This window comes from Anser brachyrhynchus (genome assembly GCF_964034855.1).
Source record: "Anser brachyrhynchus genome assembly, chromosome: 17".
Taxonomy (NCBI): domain Eukaryota; kingdom Metazoa; phylum Chordata; class Aves; order Anseriformes; family Anatidae; genus Anser; species Anser brachyrhynchus.
Window position 1 is genome coordinate 11854333 of NC_137710.1, and position 18789 is coordinate 11873121.

Genomic DNA, 18789 nt, shown 5'->3' on the forward strand with positions numbered 1-18789 from the left:
CTGATGCTGCAGATTGTGGGCTGTAGAGCCAGGAGTTACTCCTCTCTGTGCAGAGAGACCAGAAGGAAAATTGCTCTCTACCCAAAGGAGCACAGAAAACTCAGGTTGCTCCAGATGTCCTTGCATGAAGCAATAGCAGAGTGGAAAGAAAATGGCAGAACGCTCCAGTCTCATCTCAAGCATCAGCAACTGGGTCCTTGTCCCTGGGGTTTAACGATTCCAGGTGGGTTTAAAAGCAACTTGAGATAGAACGAGCCCCAGGGAGTTCACGGGTATGTAGCACTGAGGAAACCAGGAGAAAATAACCATGCTCACAAACGCAGGCGCTCCAAGCTAATCCTGTTAGACCTTTCAGAAACTCAAATATGGACATGAAGTAAAAAAATAATTAATCCACCACCACCACCGCCATCCCTACCTACGTAAATTGTCTCACAAACATCACTCTTCATACCATTCTTATGCTCAGCTTTGAGCTTTGTGCTCACACCTTAACCACCACCATTGCTCATCCCTGCCTTACAACCTTTTATCCTCATGCCCTTAGCACAATTCCCCTCCTTCAAGGATCTCTCAAGACGGATCTCATACCTTGCCCCGAGTATTCTCCTTTATGTATACTCGTTGTCCTACACTTTCCTTTTCATTCATTAATCTGCTATCGTCTTTGCTCTATTTTAACTGCTCTCATGAAGAACTTTACAGAAATCACAAAAAACAGTTCCCAAAATCATAATACACATATCAAAGTGGTTACACTTTACTTACAAAGACTCTATTTCCATCAAATCTAAAAGCAGATTACAATTACTGACAGAAAGGCATGGAATATTTCAAACACTTCTTTAAACAGAAATAGTTATTCTTTTCCCAGGAAGTAGGAGTATGCAAATCACTTAGGAGAAAAGCCTCCTTGATTTTTTAATTTAAACACAAACAGAAAAGTCGTTCCTACCTGCGTGAGCTGTCCCAAGGAGCAGAGGGTGAGTTTCTTTGGGTCTGTGTAGAGAATCTCGCCAAGCTCCCAGTATGGCTCCCCCACGGGGGTGAAGTGTCCCTGCGTGAATTGCTCTTGCCTCCTGTGGTAGTTTTCCCAGAACACTTGTTTTCTTGAAGGCTCGCTGCTTCTGTAAATCCTCCTGCTTCTGGCCAAAACCTTCCCTTCTTTCTGAGCAACACCAGGCAAAGCCTGAATGTGCACAAAATCCTGAGGATTCGACACCTTAGTGGCTGCCAGTACCTTGACCCTGCTGGTTTTAGTAGAGTCTGGCAACAAAGGTGCCTTGGGCCTGCTGCTTTTACCTGTGCTGGTGGCCACAGGTGCCTCAACTTTGCTGCTCTGAGGTGTAGCTGGTGCTGGCATTGCTCCTGAACGGGAACAGCTGTGTTTTAACTCCCTATGCTATTGATAATTCCACTTTTCCAGTCACAAAAACAAACACCTGCTGCCCAAACCTCCAAGTGAGCTTTCTTCTTACCCTTCTGAGGTGTAACCCCGCAGCAGCCATCGACTAACACTATACTTTATGTCTCACTCCCCCTCAGCCTGCTGAGCGAACCCTGAGCCTCAGGGGACCCCAAAACCCAAACCCGCCTCCTGGGGAGCACCCGGCGCGCCCCTCTGAAGGGCTCCACCGCACAGAAACTTTATTTTCCACCGTTTTCAACCTCCCCCTGCCCACAGCCCCTCACACAGCGAGCCCCTCGCCCCCGACCCCTGTGGGGGAGCTGCCCGAGGACCCCCCCCCGGGGCCCCGCTACCCCCTGAGGGAGCCCTGAGGCGGCGCCGCTGCCACAAGGAGCCGCGCGCCCGCCGTTACCCGGGAAACCCCCGCGCGGCGCCGCGCGCACAGCGCCCCCCCCCCCCCCCCCGCCGTGTGCGCCCAAGCAGCAAATGTTGCACGGGGCCGTGCAGAAGGGGCTGAGCAAGGAGCATTGCACAGGGCCGTGCACGAGGGGCCGAGCAGTGAACGTTTTGCATGGCTGAGGAACAGGCCTTGCAGCGCGGGTGCCTCCAATGGCAGCTTGCTCACTGTTAGGGTTGAGGCTGCGCTGCACGGCCATGCAAAGCGAGCATTGCTGCACCCCCAAGAGGGCCAGAGCAGGGGATTGCAAAGGGATTCCTCTTGTAAAACCCATACTGGGGGGGCACCAGGAGGCAGCAACTAGCTTGGAGTTTCTCCTTGGCTGCAGCACGGTCGTGGCTGTTTGCAGCTGAGAAGAAACACCCCCACGCCTGGTAGCTGCGACAGCTGTGAGAAATACCACAACAAGGTTAGGACAGCTATGGAAGTGGGATTTCGAAGCAGCATTGATGCCTAAAAATGTGCTTCTGCACCAACACAACAATGCTTTTGCATCTGAAAAACAGATGTGCAATTGGCCCCACTTTGTGCTGCTGCCCAGTGCATGCTTTTTTAAAAAACAAAACAAAAAAAAACCAAACAAACAAACAAAAAAAACCTCAAAACTTTGAAAATTCTTGATTTTGGGGTCGGCACACAAAGGCATTTTCCTCCCACAGCAGGTGCTGGGTGCAGCCTTTGCCTGGCTCTTGGGCACGTTTCTCTCCCGTCCTTTTCATTGCCAGCTTCCATTCCACAAGGCATTCGGGGACAGACAGGTATGCATTTATCCCTCTTTTCCTTCCATGTCATTTCTCTGTCCAACTTACAATTTTTGGTGGCAATTTAACAGCTTTTACCAATTACAGCCCTATCTTCTCTGTTGCTGCTGCAGAGGAGGAGGTTACGCTCGTTACCGCTGTCCTCAGTGTTTGCTGTCACCGCTTTTAAGGCTTTTTCTTTTCTTTTTGTCCTTAGCTTTTATTTGCTTACCCCTCAAGGACAGCCGTGGATATGCAAAGCTGTCCCTGAGCTCAGCAGCCCTTTGCTTTTGGCAGCTTTGTGGGAACGGCCTCCTCCTTCAGTCCTCACCCTTTTCTCCATGTGTCCATTTTCTCCAGACGATAGCTGCATCCCAGCTCCCAGCCTTTGGGAGCACCAACCAGCCAGCCCTCATGAAATCCCTGGTGCAGAAAATGAAGAGATTTGGGGCCTCGGGGGTGCTTTGGGGGGCAGGCAGCTCTCGGCTCCTTGCAGTGAGCTGCGAGGCTGAGGGGAGGCCGCTGCGGCCTGGCTCGTCAGCGCTGCGCTCACAGGCCGGGGAAGCTGAGGTGCTGTCAGATCTCCGTCTCACAGTGTCTTCGCTGCTTCCAAACCTCAAAGAGATCCTTCCAAAAAGAGATCCTTCCAAAAAGAGCAGCCGCCCCCTCGCCGGCACCGTCCTCCATTTTGTGCCCTGCGGCAGGCACTGGGGGGGGGAGTTTGCGTGAGGCAGAAAATGGAGGTGGGCGTGAAGATGCCCTGAGGATTGGGAGGGGACCTCAAGCTCCTGCGGAGCTGCCCAAACCTCATCCCATCGCAAAAGGAAAAGTGCTGGTGGCGGGCACACAGTTTGAGGATGAATTAGGATTATTTGAGGATGGATTAGGAGCCAGCTCTGCGGCTCTCAGGGGGTTGGTGGCCAAACACCGCAGCCCCATGCTGGGGAAAATCCTACATGACCTTTAAGGTCCTTTGAGCTTCAGTGTACCCGAGTAGAATTCAAGCAGCACAATTCCTCCCCCCCCAGCCCCCGGCCATCTGGGTGCCACTTTAAAAGACATTTTCTCATATCATTGCAATTTCAGGAAATCGCACTGGATGGCTATGGAAATGCGAGATGCTTCCCCCTAAATTGTGCGGCAGCATGAAGCGTTTTAAGCCTCAGCTGCCACTTATGAGATATTTTGACAGCTCACAGACGGCTCCCGAGACTTCCCCAGCCCCAGCACCACCGTGCAGGCTGGTGGTGAGCCTGGCTTCGAGCGGTGCGGTCCCACTGAGCAAAGCCCTGTGCTTGGCTTTGTGGCAATTTCTGCTCAATTTATGCTTGTTTAGCTTTGGGAAGGAGGAAAATATTCCTTAGCAGAGCTCTGAACCCACTGCGAACCTCCTTTGAACCTGCTTTCCTAACCAGGTGAAGCTGCAGGCACGTATGTGCACGTCAATGACTTGTACTCCCCGTCGATGCTCAAACATTGATTTCCACCTAAAGGAAGCTCCCAAGGGATGAATTGAGAGCTCACTGTGGGTCAGTGGGTTGCCTTCAAGGTCAGCAGCTGCATAAATACAGCAAGCCCAACCCCAAGCCAGTTCACCCAAGCAGCTTCTGGACCACACGAGCAGATCTTTGGCCATCAAACCCTGCTAGGGCGAGGGCTGGCCCTGCTGCCCCATGCTCATCACTTCATGTGGGCACCAGTTCCCCCCAGCAGGACATTTTCCTCCTCCCTCCAGCCATTCCTGCTGTTTTCTCCCCCAAAGACGGCTCCTGCTCGCCGAGCAGGGATCAAAATGCCGAGCACGCCTCCCTGCAACTCGCGCTGATTTTTGGAAATTGCAGCAAATCAGCGTCGCTGCAAATTGGCCGCTTTTTTTGGCTCAGGCTTGATGCAAAGAGGAAAACAAATGGAGTTTTAAAATGCAGCTAATCAAGCTGTTAAAGAGAGGTTAATCCTAACGGATTAATCAGATTGCAAGGGGTCGGGAGAGGAAGGAGCAGGAAAGCCTGGCTGTTCCTCGGGGCAATGCCACGTTTCAGCAAGAGCATGGAGAAGGTGGCGATGCTCCTTGGGGGCAATGGAGAACTCCAGCCTTTTCCCCATCTCCTGCAGCCAAATCCCAGCCTCCTGCTGCCCGATGATCCTGGCCATCAGCTCAGCTAGGGTATTCTTCATGGGCAGAGCCCCCACAGGCAGCTGAGTGGGCTCAGGCATGAGAAGGACTCAAAAATAATGAGTGGCAATGAAAGCAGGGAGGTTTAAAGACGAATATTAATGATGTACACCGCTGTATACAACAGCATAATCACAAAAAAAAATGTGTTAGACCCATTAAGTACCATTATCAATGCCTGAAGCTAATCGTTTCAACTTAATGAAACTAATTCATTTCCCTGTGCTGGAGCAACGTCCCCTTCTGGCACAAGCGGCAGCGATGCCACCAGCCCTGGTGCCCCAGCCACAGCCAGCACCGTGGGGCACCCTGGTGCCGCTGCCCTGTGCTCCCTGGCACCCTTGGTGTTAACTGTGGTGAGGAGCATGGTGAGATCTCCAGAACTTCTCTTGGGAGGTGCAGGAACCCCAAGGTGCCCCCCAGCACCCATCTCAGGGCACCCATCCCGCACCTCTTAAGAGACCGGAGGAGAAGTAACTCAGAGCCAACGCGGCCTCACTGCTACCAGCTAAAAACCCCAAAACCCCATAAACCCAGCTTTGCATCACCTTTTGCTCCATCACCGCAGCCTTCCCACGAGGCCAGGCCTTGGCTCCAGAGAGGAACCTGGGGTCAGCACCATCCTAGGAAAAGCACTCGCACCTTGCTTTACCTTCACGCTGGAGAAGGTTTAGCTTGATTTATTCCAATTAGTTGTATTTTTTTTTGTTCTAATGAGCTCTTCTGCAGGCTTTCTGTGCTTCATGACCACCCTCCTCGGCTGCTGTAACGTGTTTCAAGGAGATTTCTTAATAAGGAGAGATCTCCAAGGCTGCCTCGGACAGGGGGCTTTTTGTTGCAAGATGAAAGAAGAAAATGGAGGGGGAATTGGGCTCCTTTGGGGGGGGTTGCTGCAGAGCATCTGTCTGCTACACCAAATGGCAGGACATCCCGTAGTTATCTGTGGTGTTTCCAGAAGCAGAGTCATCCCCCGTGGGTACAGCACATTATTTGCTCATGGGGAGGAAGCTGGGGTCCCTGGAAGGGGCTGGTGATGCTCCACAGGGTGGTGGCACAGACTGGGAGCTGCTGCTGAAGTGCTCAGCCTCTGATTTAAGGGATGGAAAGGCATCTGGTTGGCATCGGGTTCTTTTATTAGAGGAAAAGAAGGCATTTTTGCTTCTCCGTCCCAGTGGCCATCGTGTGACAAAAACACCTCTTTGGAGACATGAGGGAAAAAAAGGGGATGAGATTTGCTCTGCAAGTAGAGAGCAGGGATACAGCAAAGCAAAGACTCCAAAGGAGGAGGAACTCCAAATAGAAACATGAAAAAAAAAAAGTATGTAAAAATGATGTGGACTTGAGCAGAGGAAAACCAGAACCATTATGGGATAGTCTCTGGGGAGAAAAGGAACGGATTCATGCTGAGTGAGCCTGGGTTTGTGTGAGAGCCAGCCTGAAGCATGCTGAGGGATGCTCTGGGAAGGAAAAAACGCCCAAGGAGCTGCATCAAGCCCTGCAGAGACCTGAGCAGGGCAGGGGGGAGTCGGGGGGGCCGAGGGGCACGGATCCTCCTCGGCCACAGGACGAAGGGGGGCCTCCGAGGATGCCTGGTGCCTCTGGCCCTCCCCGGAGCTGCCTGTGTGCTGCTTACCCTGCCCCGCATGCTGCCAGCCAAAAGCAATCAGTTCGGCTTTTTGCTTCCATTTTTGGGAAACGAATCCTCGGGGACACGCAGGGAGCTCGCCTCGTCCTCGGGGGGGGGGACACAGGACGCCCCTCGGTGCTCCCTGCACAGGAGGCCCCGCACCGGAGCGGGTGTTAAGCCACAAGGCATAATACACCGTGACACCATAAAATGCAGCGTAATTGCAACGAGGCCATAAAAACGTAATGTAATTGGAGTGGCTATCGCAGTGTTTTGTTATGGGGCTGATGGTTTCACAGCCTCATCTCACCCAGGGGCTGAGGACAGACAGACAGCCCCGGGCACGGGGCCGAGCTGCTGGAATCACGCCGCAGCGTTTCCAAACCTGTTCCTCCACCTGCTGAAACACTCGGAGCAGTATTTATTTTTAAAGCCTCCCTCGCTGCAGTGATCAGGCAGCACTTAAAAAAAATATATATATAGCGCTGATCTGCACCTTCTTTGTTGGCGTGGGGTTCCCGGAGGATCCAGCAGCTCAAGGGGGTGCTCACCAAAGAGGCCCGGCAAGCTGCCCCTCTTACGGGGCTTTGTTGCCAATGCAGCCTCAGCTGGTAAGGAATTACCCCTGGTGCATTTCACAGCATTGTTTATAAGACGTTATTAAGGAGTTAGTCGGGAAACGGAACCAAATAGACCAGAAAGTGAATAAAGACATAAACCACCTTCCTCCAGCTGCAGATGAGCAGGAGAGAAAGCCGAGAATGGAACCCAGCTGGGCAATCCCTCGCCACCCCCCAGGGCAGTTTGGGGACATTTGCGGAGTTTTAGAGGCTGAGTAACATGCCCCCGTTTCACCAACATCCACCCAGCAGCTCCTACCTCTGTTCCAGCTCCCAAAGAGCCAAGCCTGGGCTCTCCATGCCCCAGGCCTGGAGCCCTCTCCAAATACCCCGGGGGTGTAGCAGGGCTCAGCTGCAGCTCGTCCCCCCCAGCCCCTGCGCGAGCAAGGCTGCCGTGCTCTGGGGAATGCCAGGGCCAGGGTTTACAGCACACGGCGGGGCTGTTGTTGGTAACCAAGCCCTGAACGAGCCCGGGTGCAGCATGTGAGCTGTATTTTTAACTCCAAGGCCCTGGCGCCATGGAAAACCAGGTGCCCGCTCCAGGCGCCCATTGGCACCGCTGCTTTGCCGTGCCCTGGGCATTGGGTTGCAGGGCTGAGCTGCGGCCAGGAGCTTGTTGGGGGACATGTGAGTGGGGATGATGTGGGGACAAACCCCAGTTTCCCAGCTGAGAGGCTGGTTTATCATCCCCAAGTAGAAACAAAGGTGTGCAGCCCATCCAGAGGGTACGGAAATGCCCACGAGCATCCCCATCTGCCCCTGCCCTTGCCTCCCAGCCCTCCAGCTCAGCCAACACCAGCAGAGGCTAAGAACATCAACTCATCTTTATTCTTCAAGTCTGAAAAGTAAAAGCACAAGTTCTCTTTGGAAAAAGAAAAAAAAATGTTCAAACATGCAGACAGTTTACATTTCTCAGCAGGTCCGGTGGGGGTTTGGCTGTCGGGGGGGGACAGGGCTATGCTGTCAGCCCCCGCCACCGGACGTGTGCCTTCGGGTTGGCGAGGGGCCGTTTGTGGAGATGGAGTTCAAAAAAAAAAAAACAAACAGAGAAGACGACGACACAGGACCACGGGATTCCACTTCAATTTAAGAGGAGAAAAGGGCACTTTTTTGCTATCATTACAAACATCCCGCCTGCTCACCTTACGGCAAAAAAAAAAAAACAAAAGGACCGTAACGAGGACACCCGTTCTGCCCGGTCTGACGGACACAAAACCCTCTACCAGGCCATCAGACCGCTGCAAAACCGCAGTGACGGTGGCCGTGGCAGCCGGTCCCGGGGGGCCGCGGGCGCTGCCATCCCCACGAGCAGGAGAGGCTGTGCCCCGGGGCCACCCCGCTGGGGACCGGGGAGCGGGGTCGGGGGGGAGCGGGGAGCAGAGAGGAGGCCACCAGGGTGCGGGGGGCCGTCAGGCGCAGGTGGCCTCCGGGCTCTCCACGGGGATCTCACTGCCGCAGCCGCCCTCACCGTACTGCTGGTATGGGGGGATCTGGGGCGCCTCGATGATCAGCAGCCCCTCCGGCGACAAGGAGGCGAAGACGGTGATGGGATCCACCTCATAGGGCAGCCTGGAGCGGGGACAGAGAGACAAATGTGTTTAGGAGCTGGAGTGGCCGTGTGGCTCACAGCATCCCTGCTGGGAATGCCCACATGGGCAGGGTCAGCAGCCCCCGCGACGCTCTCCGAATCCCCCTGTTGTTCCCGTAGCTCCCAGGAACGCGCCGGGGATATTCAGAGCGGTCTCTTGGCCGCCTCGCCACCCGCCGGGCGCTCTGTTTAATCTCCGTGGCAGATGTGTTTGACAGGACGTCACCACCGCCTGCGCTGGCCCGGCTTCTGCCGAGCATGAGTAAATCAGCCCCATGCCGCTGCCTGCGTTGTGCCCAGCGCCTTGCCCGTAAAAGGAGCCTCGGCGCCTGCCTCTCACCCGGCACGGCCGCCCCGCGCACGCAGCTTTTTCCCAGGAATATTCTGGGGAAGCCAAGCGGCAAAAGCCCCGCCGCTTCCTTGCGGTTTGCACCTGGTGCTGGCTCACCTTCCCCGCTGCTCTTACTGAGTGAGTCAAGGCGATAGCGATCTGCCTGACATCATTCGGATATGTACTCGGGTACGCACGCGGCCGCGCGCTGATGAATGGGTGTATTTTGGGGCTGGTGATGGGATCAGCGCTTCGCGGCCCCGCAGGATGTGCTGGCACAGTGCACCCCTCTCCTGCTGGGGTCCAAAATGCAGGGAGGGGACCGAAAATCACCCTGGGCGCTGCTCCATGCCTGCCCGCTCTCATGTCAGGGCAGATTTTGGGGTGGAGACAGCAGTGCTGTGGCCATCCCATGTCATGGGGATGGGGTTGTGCTTGTAGAGGGCGTAGGAGGATGCCCCGGGGCCAGGTGATACCTACTGGATTTTCTTGGTGAAGTTCTTGGAGACGATGCCTCCTTCCACCTGCTGCTCCTCGTGTTTGCCTGGGGGGAAGGACAAAGGCAGTGTCACCACCCCGCAGGGCTCCTTTGGTTAACCCAACAAGCAAAACAAAACCCAGGAAAGTTTCCAAAGGAGAGGTTTTCCCTTCCCCAGCACAGAGGCTTCCACGTGGGGAGGGAGACGCCAGACCCAGCCAGGCCTTGAGCTTAAAATGGGAGCGATCGTCACAATGAAGTGATTCTAAAATGCCTCTCTCGGGAAAAAAAAGAAGGGAAGGGAGATGCCAGCAGCTTGAGGCAGCAGCAAGTGCCCGGCCTCTGGGGCTGCACTGGTCTGAGGAGGAGGAGGAAGTAGAGGAGGATGGGGTGTTTTCCCCTGCCAAACACCTTCGTTTCCCATGAGGGCCTGGGTCCTGCTTGCTGCCAAGAGATGGAGCTGAAGAAGGAGCCCCCAGACGTGATAAAATCTTTGGAGGGGCCCCATCCCCTTGCCCCCATCCTCCGCCAAGCTGCCAGGTGCTGTATGAGAGCCCCCCTAGGTGGGGTTTGAGTTCTGAGGCCACTCGGTCCCCCCCCAACCCACAGTGTCCCCCCACACCCCAAATCAGCCCCCGGGGCAAATACTGCAGCACAGCAGCCCCAGGAGGTGTGGGACGTTGGCCTGGGGGATGCTTGGGGCCGGGGGCAAATTGTTGGGGCGTCACGGCTGGATTTTTAGGGAGGTGCTTCTGGCTGCCTCGCTCTCGGCCCCTTTAAAGGGAATCTCCCTCTCTCCCTCTGCTCTGGCCTCACACGGCTATAATTAACCCAGACAAGCTGGGGCCCCTCTCAGCAGCTTGCTACTGGATGCCAGCTGGGACTGAAATCGGGGAGATTTACCCCAAAGGAGACTTTTCCTTTCCATTTTGGCAGCAAGCATGCCACCACGGCTCCTGAGCAGGGTCCCCCACCACATCCCCAACCCCTTCTGCACTGAGCCCGTGGGCATGCCGCAGGCAGGGCAGGACCTTCGCGCCCCATCCTCCTCCTCCTCCTCCCCGCACTTCGGCTCTCACCTGACACCTCGACGTAGCCGTCCTTGGTTTTGACCGTCAGCTCCTCGGGTTTGAAGCTGTGCACGTTGACGCACACCTTCCAGGGCTCGCGGGAGGCGGGCACGGGGCTGCGGCTCTCGGGGTACCCCCCGAAGCGGGCGCCGTAGCCGGGGGCCATGGTGGAGGCGCGGGCCATGCCGGCGCGCAGCGGGCCCGGCCAGGTGGTGGTGAGCCGGGGCCGAGCCCAGTCGGGCCAGTCCGCCGTCAGGTCCCCGGGGAAGGGCGACATGCCGAAATCATCGTCCAGGAGGCGCGAGGTCAAGCCGGGCTCCCGGAAAGGGTCGCGGACGCTTCGCCTGCCGGGGTAATGGCAGGAGAAGGGCAGCTGGCTGTCGGCCATGGCTCGCCGCTCCGGCGGCTCGGGGCTCACGGAGCCTCAGTGGGGCTGCTCCTGGCTGCAAAATTCCCCGGGGAGCCCGGCCCGGGGCAGGCGCATCCACGCGGGCGGGGGCTTGGGCGGGCGCGGTGGGGGCTGCTCCCTCCCTGGCACCAGGCGGAGGGCGACGGAGGAACCCCAATTCAGGGCTGAACCATTCGGTGCTTGAAAAGCAAGTGCAGGAAGGACGGAGGAGATCTCTGGACCAAGAAAAAAAAAAAAAAGCTTCCTGGTTGGCTTCAGTCCCAGGGATCGGGTGGTGGAAAATAAAACTTCTCGGCCGGAGAAGGAAAAACAAACAAACAAACACGAATATCCCAAGATTAAAAGCTTATCTCTCCCCTCTGTCTCCTACAATCACGGTGCGGCTTCCCCGCCGCTCCCGGGTGAGAGCCGCAATAAATGCTTGAGCTCGGAGCCGAGAAACTTCTGTAACCTTCCAGCCGCCGGGCGAGCGCTATTTATACGGCTTTGGGAGGGGGGAGGCTGTGTTTTGCAATTCCTGCCCTGTCAGCCGAGTATTTTGGAGAGGATGAAACAGCCGTGGAGAATCTGGGCTGCGGCAGCTGACCTCTCCCGCTGGCCCGAGGATCCCAGCAGCCACAGGGCCATGGCGTTTTCAGCAGCTGCCCCAGCCCCTGCCTAAAAATAACCCCGGAGCTCATCCCTTTCGCCCCAATGTCACCCATTAAAAATACCCCCACAGTGGGTCCGGCCCCCGCACTGTATGGCCACGTGTCCCCATGCCACCGAGCAGCCCACTGTGCTGGGAAATGTGTCACCGCCATCCCCATAGCACGGCACAGGAGGGGACGAAGCTGGTTGGGATTTGTGGGCTGATGCCCGGGGCTGGGCCTGGAGCAATGCTCCCAAACTGCCTGGGGGGGGGGGGGAGGAGCGGGACCCCACAAAGCAACCAGGCACGGTCCTCGCCCCCTCGCCCCCCTCCTCGCCGCATGCCCGGCCCTGCCGCAGCAGGGCGAGGCGCTAATCACAGCCCGCGCGGTGGTGGCGGAGCTAATTACAGGGCAGCGCGCAGGGGGAAGGGGTGCGGTGGCGGTGGCGCGAGCGGTGTACCCGGTGGTGCGAGTGGGGGTACCTGGTGGTGTCCCTGCAGGGGGTCCTGGCACGGCTGGGGTGGGTGGGCGATGCGGCGCGCCGGGGGATGTCGCCGAGGCTGCGCAGTGCCGGGTGCTGGACCGCTTCCTCACGCCGCGTCCTCTCCCCGGCTCTGCCTCACGCTCCTGCTCTCCAGCATCTGCAATTTTTCTAATGGACTCGATGGCACTAATTGCAGCGGGGAGGCTGTAACGCGCTGCAGGCCGTGCAGCAACTCAGCTGCTGGTCACTCTGACGGCATTAATCACGCTGCGCCGACGCGGTACCGCTGGGGAGGGAGCTGCCTTTGCTGGCGTAGGGAACGGCCGCTTCCCCTGCTCAGCCCCCGGCTCCTGCACCACTGCGTGCGTGGGGGCACGGCCAGGCATGGCGGGGGCTCTCTGGGGACCAAAGGGGACGCCCTGGAGATGCCTGGGAGGAGCAGGGAGGCAGCTGCCAGAAGAGGCCAAAGCGTCCTTCTCTGTCCCTTTGTCCTGCCTGGCTGAGGGCTCCCCCCAGTCGGGGTGACACAGGTGTCCTGGGGGTGACACAGGCCCACAGGAAGAGGGACTGAGCCTCGGGGAGGCTTAGGGCAGCCCCATGGCCACCACCATCCCTGCTGCATTTCCAGGAGCCTCCCCACATCCTCAGTCCCACATCTCCCCAGTAGCTCCAGGCCATCCTCCCTCCCCGGCCAGGAATTCGCCTTGTCGCCTTGTTTATCCCTATTAGTCACACGTCCCTCTCCGGGGCCATCCCGATTTAGCTCCTGTTGTCACTCCAAACCTCCCAGTCGCCTCCCACCGCCCAGCCGGCCCCGCGGCTGCCAGCAGCGCCACGTCAGCTCTGGGGAGCGCGGCACGGCCACCCATCTGCCGAGGGACGTGGGGACGCTGCCCCGTGTCCCTGTTGTCTGTTCCATGGCCGGAGCCTTCCCGGGTGCACATATGAGCTGCCAGCGGGGCTCAGCCCGGTGCCACGACCAGCGCTCACATCTGGTCCTGAGAAGCATCCCCAGGTGAGGGGCATCCTCCCTGTGGAGCCCCCAAACCCTGACCCCCCTGGTGCAACAGCTGCGTTTCTGGCTTGCGCTAGTGGTGGCTGAACTGCGGGGGACCCAAATCCCATGGCAAAGGGCAGCAAAAGCCTGGCCCAGCGAGGAAAGGAGAGCTGGCAGGAACCCAAACAACTGTTTCTGCTCCAGTCCGTGCCCTGAGGACCCAGTTCTCAGCAGCTGAGAGTGTAGGCACATGTCCTACCCCACCGAGCAGCTGAAAGAACCCAAAATATCCTGCCACACCCAGCCGCATCCAAAAGGAACATGAGAAACGGGGCTGTGAGGAGAACCAGATACCATCTGAATCTTTATTGGAACCCTTTTTCTAAACAGGCTAACAACTCAAATACCCCAGGAAGACTAAAGAATACAGTATGCATTTCCATGGAAAGCAAAGGTAGTTTTACAATGGAGTCAGATGAACAGATGCACCGGTGTAATTTGGTAAGGAATCGACCAACAGGTGAGAAAACAGGGACACTGTTTCCCTGGCAGCTTTTCTCCCGTCTTGGCTTTTGTTCTAAATCTCCCCATTCCCTGGATTTTGAACATGGAGAGCTGCCCTGGTGGGGCTCGGGGTGCTGTTCTCTAAGCAACAGCCCAGAAGTCAGGCTGCTTTACCGTGAAGCTGTTGCTGCAACAGCAGATGTAGCGGTGCTTCGGAGACCCTCCTGATCCTGTGCAAACCTCCAGGTAGCAGCAAAAGTCACAGGAATTATCCATCCTTGAGTACAGAGATAATAAAGCCCCTCTGGACACTAAAGGGCAAAGACTTCAGTTAGGCACCTAAATCCATCCCTTTCTCAAGCAAATATCCTACTTCAGACAAATACCTTTGTTTCACAGAAGGGAGCGATGCCTGCAGCCAGCTCCTGCTCATTGCAGCACTTGGGAGAGGACAGGAGCGAGCTCCGCAGCCCTGATATTTCTCCCTAAATCTCTGGTGGTTGAGCTCCCAATGAGCCTCGTTGGTCTGGCACATGCTCCCGAGCTGGCAGAGGCCAGCCCCCGTGTTTAGTCACCCCTCTCCAGTGTATACGGCACACCTCGCTGCATGCAAAAGGCTCAAACGTTCCTGGACCCAATGGCAAGACCCAAATAGTTTTCCTAAGTAATGCTCAATAAATAGGAGAAATAAATATTAAATAAGAGGCTGAGTCCTCTCAGCCTTTTCAATATATGTACAATGCATAGCAAAATAACGTTGATTGGCTGTTGCAGACAGGTTTGGTACAACGTCAGTCCCCCAGAACAACAAAAACATTGAGAAAAGTTGCGGTCAACATAAAGCAGAGCACAAGCGAGTGCTGCAACCCGTGGTGAAATAACACAACGGTGCTTTGAAGTCTCCCTCCTCTGCACTTTTCAGCAAAACCACAGGGGGATTGGGCTGGATTTGCTGGAATCTGGCCCTGATGCATGGGGTGGGAGAGGAGGAACCCCAAGACAAGGCTGGTCCAGGGAGCAGGGAGCGTCCCAGGGGGACACGTGTGCTGTGGGTGCTGTGTCGTGTGCTCTGCCGTGGAAAGGCAACCAGGGTGCTTGGGACGGAAACAAAATCACGGGCAGGAAGGAGCCCTTGAATGAGGAAAGAGAACTCTACCCTTTGAGACAGTGCTTCCAAAAGGTGGCAGAGAGATTCCCCCAACGCCTCGCTGCTCTCGGTGAGGCCCCAGCTGGTCCTGGGTGCAGCGGCTGCCGATGAGCAGCGATTCACCTGCACCAAAAGGACCGAGCTGCCCGCCAGCTGGAAGCTGCTCCTCGCAGACAGCAGCAGTCTGGGATGCCGGACACAGAGCAAAAAATCCCATAACAGCAACGAATGAGTGAAAATGCAAAAAAAAATTAAGTAAATAAAAGAAGCACTGGCAAAAGGCACAGAGACAGAAAAGCTCACGGGCTTCTCGCAAACTGACAGAAAACCCAGTTGTCCACTGACAGGGAGGTTGATGGTCTGGATTGTACTGGAAAACCTTAAATAAGTTAAAAAATAAAGAGATAAATACCACTGAGGGAAACATACATGTATATGCACATCGGCACATACACATACACACACACACGTGTACACGCAGACGGTTAGGTCCTGTCACCGGAGGCTGGATTTTGCAAGCACCTCCCGCAGACAGCTCGCTCTCTCACGGTCTGACTTCTTCAGTTTTTCCATGGGTGGGTCATGGCGCGGCGATAAACACCGGGGCGCCCTGGCGACGGCGTCCTCCTCCCAGGGAAGCCGGCGGAGCGGTGCCGAGCAGCCCGGTTTCAGCAGCGGGGCCGGGGGAAGCAGGGCCGGCAGCAGCTGGAGCCCAGCCCGCAAAGCAGCCACCCCTGGCCGAGAGGCAGGCGCTGCGAGAATCTCTACACAACAGCAGCGACACGGAGACGTTCAGAACAGGCAAACAGATCCGAAAATAACTTATCGTCCCTCCCCCCACAACCTCCCCCTCCCAAAAAATAGAATAAATAAATACTGGTAACGGCGACCACCTGCATCCATTCGGACGTACAATTAAAAATAGAATAATAATAAATAAATAAATAAATAAATAAAGAGGTTTGCTCCAACGCGAGTCACTTGGGAAACCCCAGGAGCGTTTAGCTGCCATGGACTGTGCAGGCGGAGGCAGTCCTGGAGGTGCGGGTCAGCCGGACCGGTCACCTCCCGTCCCGCTGTCGGCATGTGCCACTGCCCCCGACGCGGTGTTTGTTCGTCCGTCCCCAGCCACGAGGAACTCAAGTCAGTGTTGGGTTTGGATATTTACACCGGTTGCCCAAAGCTCTTCATTTCTTTCCTGGTTTTTGCCCGCCTGGCTCGCTGCTGCCTTGCTGCAGACGCAAGTGTGTCTTCAGGGGTACTCGGGCAGGAGGCAACTCTCCGTGCACCAGTGGATTTGGGGTTGGGTCTCCAGTCACTGCGATCAGGTCTTGTATGGAGCACGACAGGGCACACAAATGCCAAACTGGGAGAGACTCTCTGGGGGAGAAGCCTGAGGTTTTCAGCCCTTTACGAGAAGGGAGCTCACCGCAGAAGATGGCCAAGGGGCTGCTGCCAGGCCCAGGGCAGGGGAAGGAAGCAGCACCCTGCTGCACGAACACCCTGTCTTCGATCCTCAGCCACAGCCCCCTGGGTTTGCTCAGCCCTGCCAGGAACGTGCTTCTCTGTGCCCTAGGAAGTGCCCTCCCAGGAGCTGGATGCCTCCCCACCGAGCAGCCCCAGGAGCCCAGCCCAGCGCCCAGCTCCGTGCCTCAGCCACCCTCAGACTACCCCCACGGAACAAGGCAGGGGGACCGGGAAATAAGCGGGGCTTGGGCTGGAAGGCACAGGGCAAGGGGGACCAGCAGTGGGAAGGAGACTGGGAAAAGGGGACCCCTGGCATCAAGCCTCCCCGTGTACCAGCCAGGTAGAAGTATAACCCTCGCTACTGTTTTTTCCAACAGATAACACGCTTATTTGCTTGATAAGGCAATCATCCAGGCTGTGTTTGTCTTCCGTCTGCTCACAGCTTGGCCCCTTTACCTGCTGCCAGCAGGAGCAGGGCCCTGGGTAACTCTTTATCCGGTGAGTTTGCTTTTCTTTCTAAGCCCTCTCCTCCTCCAGCAGATGCTGGCTCCCCTTAGCCCTTTTCTGTGACACTTACGTGACACACCTCCTTGACTCATTAAGCCCAAACTTGTTAATAATCACGCAGGATGGAAGGGGAGGGGATGGAAAAAGGGAGGGAGGGAAGTCTTAAGCCTAAATTAGCGTCTCTAAGCAGCCAGGTGTTGTAAGAGAAAGAAAATCCTCAGCACCAGCTCAGCCTGTGCTGGGAGAAGCCTTTGTTACCCTGCAAAACACAGTAATTGCGCAGGCAGCTGGGCTGGCAAGCCTGGCAGGGAGACAAAACCGCAGGGCCGCCCAGGCAGGCAGGGCCCTCCTGGGAAAAACAGGCAATTAGTGGGGGCCCTTCCTGTCCCCCCTCACGCCGCTCCGTCCCCCCAGCACCAAATCGGGGTCCCGTGTACCCTGCTGCAGCTGCGAGGAGGGGAAGAGCCTCGGAGCGATGGAGCGCTGGGGGAGGCCAGGCCCTGCGCCGCGTGTCTGGGGGCTGCTCGGTCACCCCGTGGTCGGAGCTGAGAGCAGAGCCTTTTCGGCTGCGTAGTGCCAGGGAGGGAAAATGTCCTCTTGTCTTACGCATGGAGTGCTGGGGCTGCTGATCCTGCCTTCAAGGGGAGCCTGAGCGTCTCAAGGAGAAATTATTTCCCCAAACCCTCCTTCTATTGACAACTGCTGTCTGTTATGAGAACGGGGAGCTGGGATCGCCTGGCTCACACAGCGCCCTTCTGACCCCGTGTGCTCCCCCTACACCCCACTGCGGGTACCCCGCTGGAGTTAACCCAGTGCCCTTGTCTCCTCCCAGTCCCACCTTGCTCTCAGAGATCAAGGAACCCTTAGAAAAACCTGAACTGTCCCCAGACTGCAAGAGAGTCCTCCAAGAAGGGAACCCCACAGCCTCACCTCTCACGCTGTGGCACCGACTCCCCACTCCCAAATCTGCTTCAGACCTCAGCAGTGCGTTCACGAGTCACAGTGCTGGAGGGAAACAGAATGACCCTGCGAAAGATGAACCTGGTAGGAAAGGGCAGGAGCTTTTTTTTTTTTTCCCCCGGGAATTAACATCAGGAGGGATTTCTAGCCTTCTATTTATAGCAGAGCCTGGCTTATGGCAATAAATAAATATTCTCATGGAAGAGGCCTGCTGCAGAGCAGGCAGAAACTCTGGGGGAGACACCCATGGGACCTGATATTTGCCTTGGTTATGACAGGTCACCCCCACTCATCACCAAAGCTTCCCAGCAAATTCCTCCCTAAATGTGTCTCTTCCTCCAAGGGAAATTAATCTGCTGGCTACCAGTTTGGCAGGAGAAGAGCAAGGAGACGAATTCTTCCTTTGGACCAGCTGGTGGCTCTCGGCGGACGGCGGTGATGGGGAGACGGGGGATGTTGGTGAGGATGGAGCAGGTCTGTTGTAACAGGCTCTCCGCAGGGCACTGACCCTTCTTCCAGCCCCGGCTGGGGGAGCCGGGACAGATCCATCCTCTCTGCAAGGCGGCGAAGGGGCTGCGCCGGGTGCACGCGGCCTCTTACTCTGTCCGAAGTGGGGAAGGGAGACCTGGTGCTGCCATCGCATCGGTATCGGGGTGATTGCTATCGATGGCCGGGTAGGTGGGAAGGACGTGGAGAATGCCAGGAATTCGGAGGTGCCGGCAGCGTGCGAGCCCTCGGCGGCACTCCCTAGCGCCGCAGGCTGTCGGAGCTGCCTCCTGACTCAGAGCTCCTGCTCCGGCTGCGGCTGCTTCTGGGGCCTGAGCTGCGGCTGCGGCTCCTGCCCTCCCCGCTGCTGCTGCTCCAGCTGCGGCTCCGGCTCGTCCGGGAGCTGGAGTAGCTCCGGCTCCGGCTGGGGGAGCGGCTAAAGGTGCTGTACCAAGAGGAATAGCTGCTGGCGCTGCTGGAGGAGGAAGGACTGGGCCGATAGTAGGGGATGGGGCGTTTGCGGGCACTGTGGGGACAAAAAGATGTGGATTACCAGGAACGCCAGGACAGATTTACTGCCTAAATCTCCAAAAAGCACTGTTTATGCCGTACGACAGCCTCCCAGCTTATTTGTTTATTTAAAAGAAATAAAGTAGGTATCTGACAGGCTTTGGGATTCCAGCCACCCACTTCCAGGGCCCTGG

The 18789-nt window shown here is 56.7% G+C and overlaps 3 protein-coding genes and 1 long non-coding RNA gene across 7 annotated transcripts in view; 1 reads left to right on the top strand and 3 right to left on the bottom strand.

Annotated features, from left to right (window-relative positions):
* The window catches only part of CCDC60 (coiled-coil domain containing 60), a 62077-nt gene extending 60362 nt beyond the window's left edge, over positions 1-1715 (bottom strand). For 2 of the 4 annotated variants that reach the window (XM_080559137.1, XM_080559136.1), the window contains exon 1: positions 956-1715. In XM_080559137.1, the coding sequence (XP_080415263.1) occupies positions 956-1363 (408 nt within the window). In that variant the 5' untranslated portion in view covers positions 1364-1715. The remainder of the gene's footprint in view (positions 1-955) is intronic. The other 2 variants (XM_080559135.1, XM_080559134.1) reach the window with 2 other exon arrangements.
* A 172-nt stretch (positions 1716-1887) lies between these two features.
* Positions 1888-8193, top strand: LOC308179277. Its single transcript, XR_013940317.1, has 2 exons — positions 1888-2623; positions 3692-8193. It is a non-coding gene; the product is annotated as an uncharacterized lncRNA (long non-coding RNA).
* On the bottom strand, positions 7832-11456 carry HSPB8 (heat shock protein family B (small) member 8). Its single transcript, XM_080559173.1, has 3 exons — positions 10502-11456; positions 9425-9488; positions 7832-8594 (listed from the first exon to the last, which is right to left on the bottom strand). The coding sequence occupies exons 1-3, from the start codon at positions 10878-10880 to the stop codon at positions 8435-8437; spliced, it is 603 nt and encodes a 200-aa protein (XP_080415299.1). The 5' UTR covers positions 10881-11456; the 3' UTR covers positions 7832-8434.
* A 1893-nt stretch (positions 11457-13349) lies between these two features.
* The window catches only part of SRRM4 (serine/arginine repetitive matrix 4), an 83224-nt gene continuing 77784 nt past the window's right edge, over positions 13350-18789 (bottom strand). Inside the window, exon 27 of the mRNA XM_080559138.1 lies at positions 13350-18611. Within this exon, the coding sequence (XP_080415264.1) occupies positions 18347-18611 (265 nt within the window). The 3' untranslated portion in view covers positions 13350-18346. The remainder of the gene's footprint in view (positions 18612-18789) is intronic.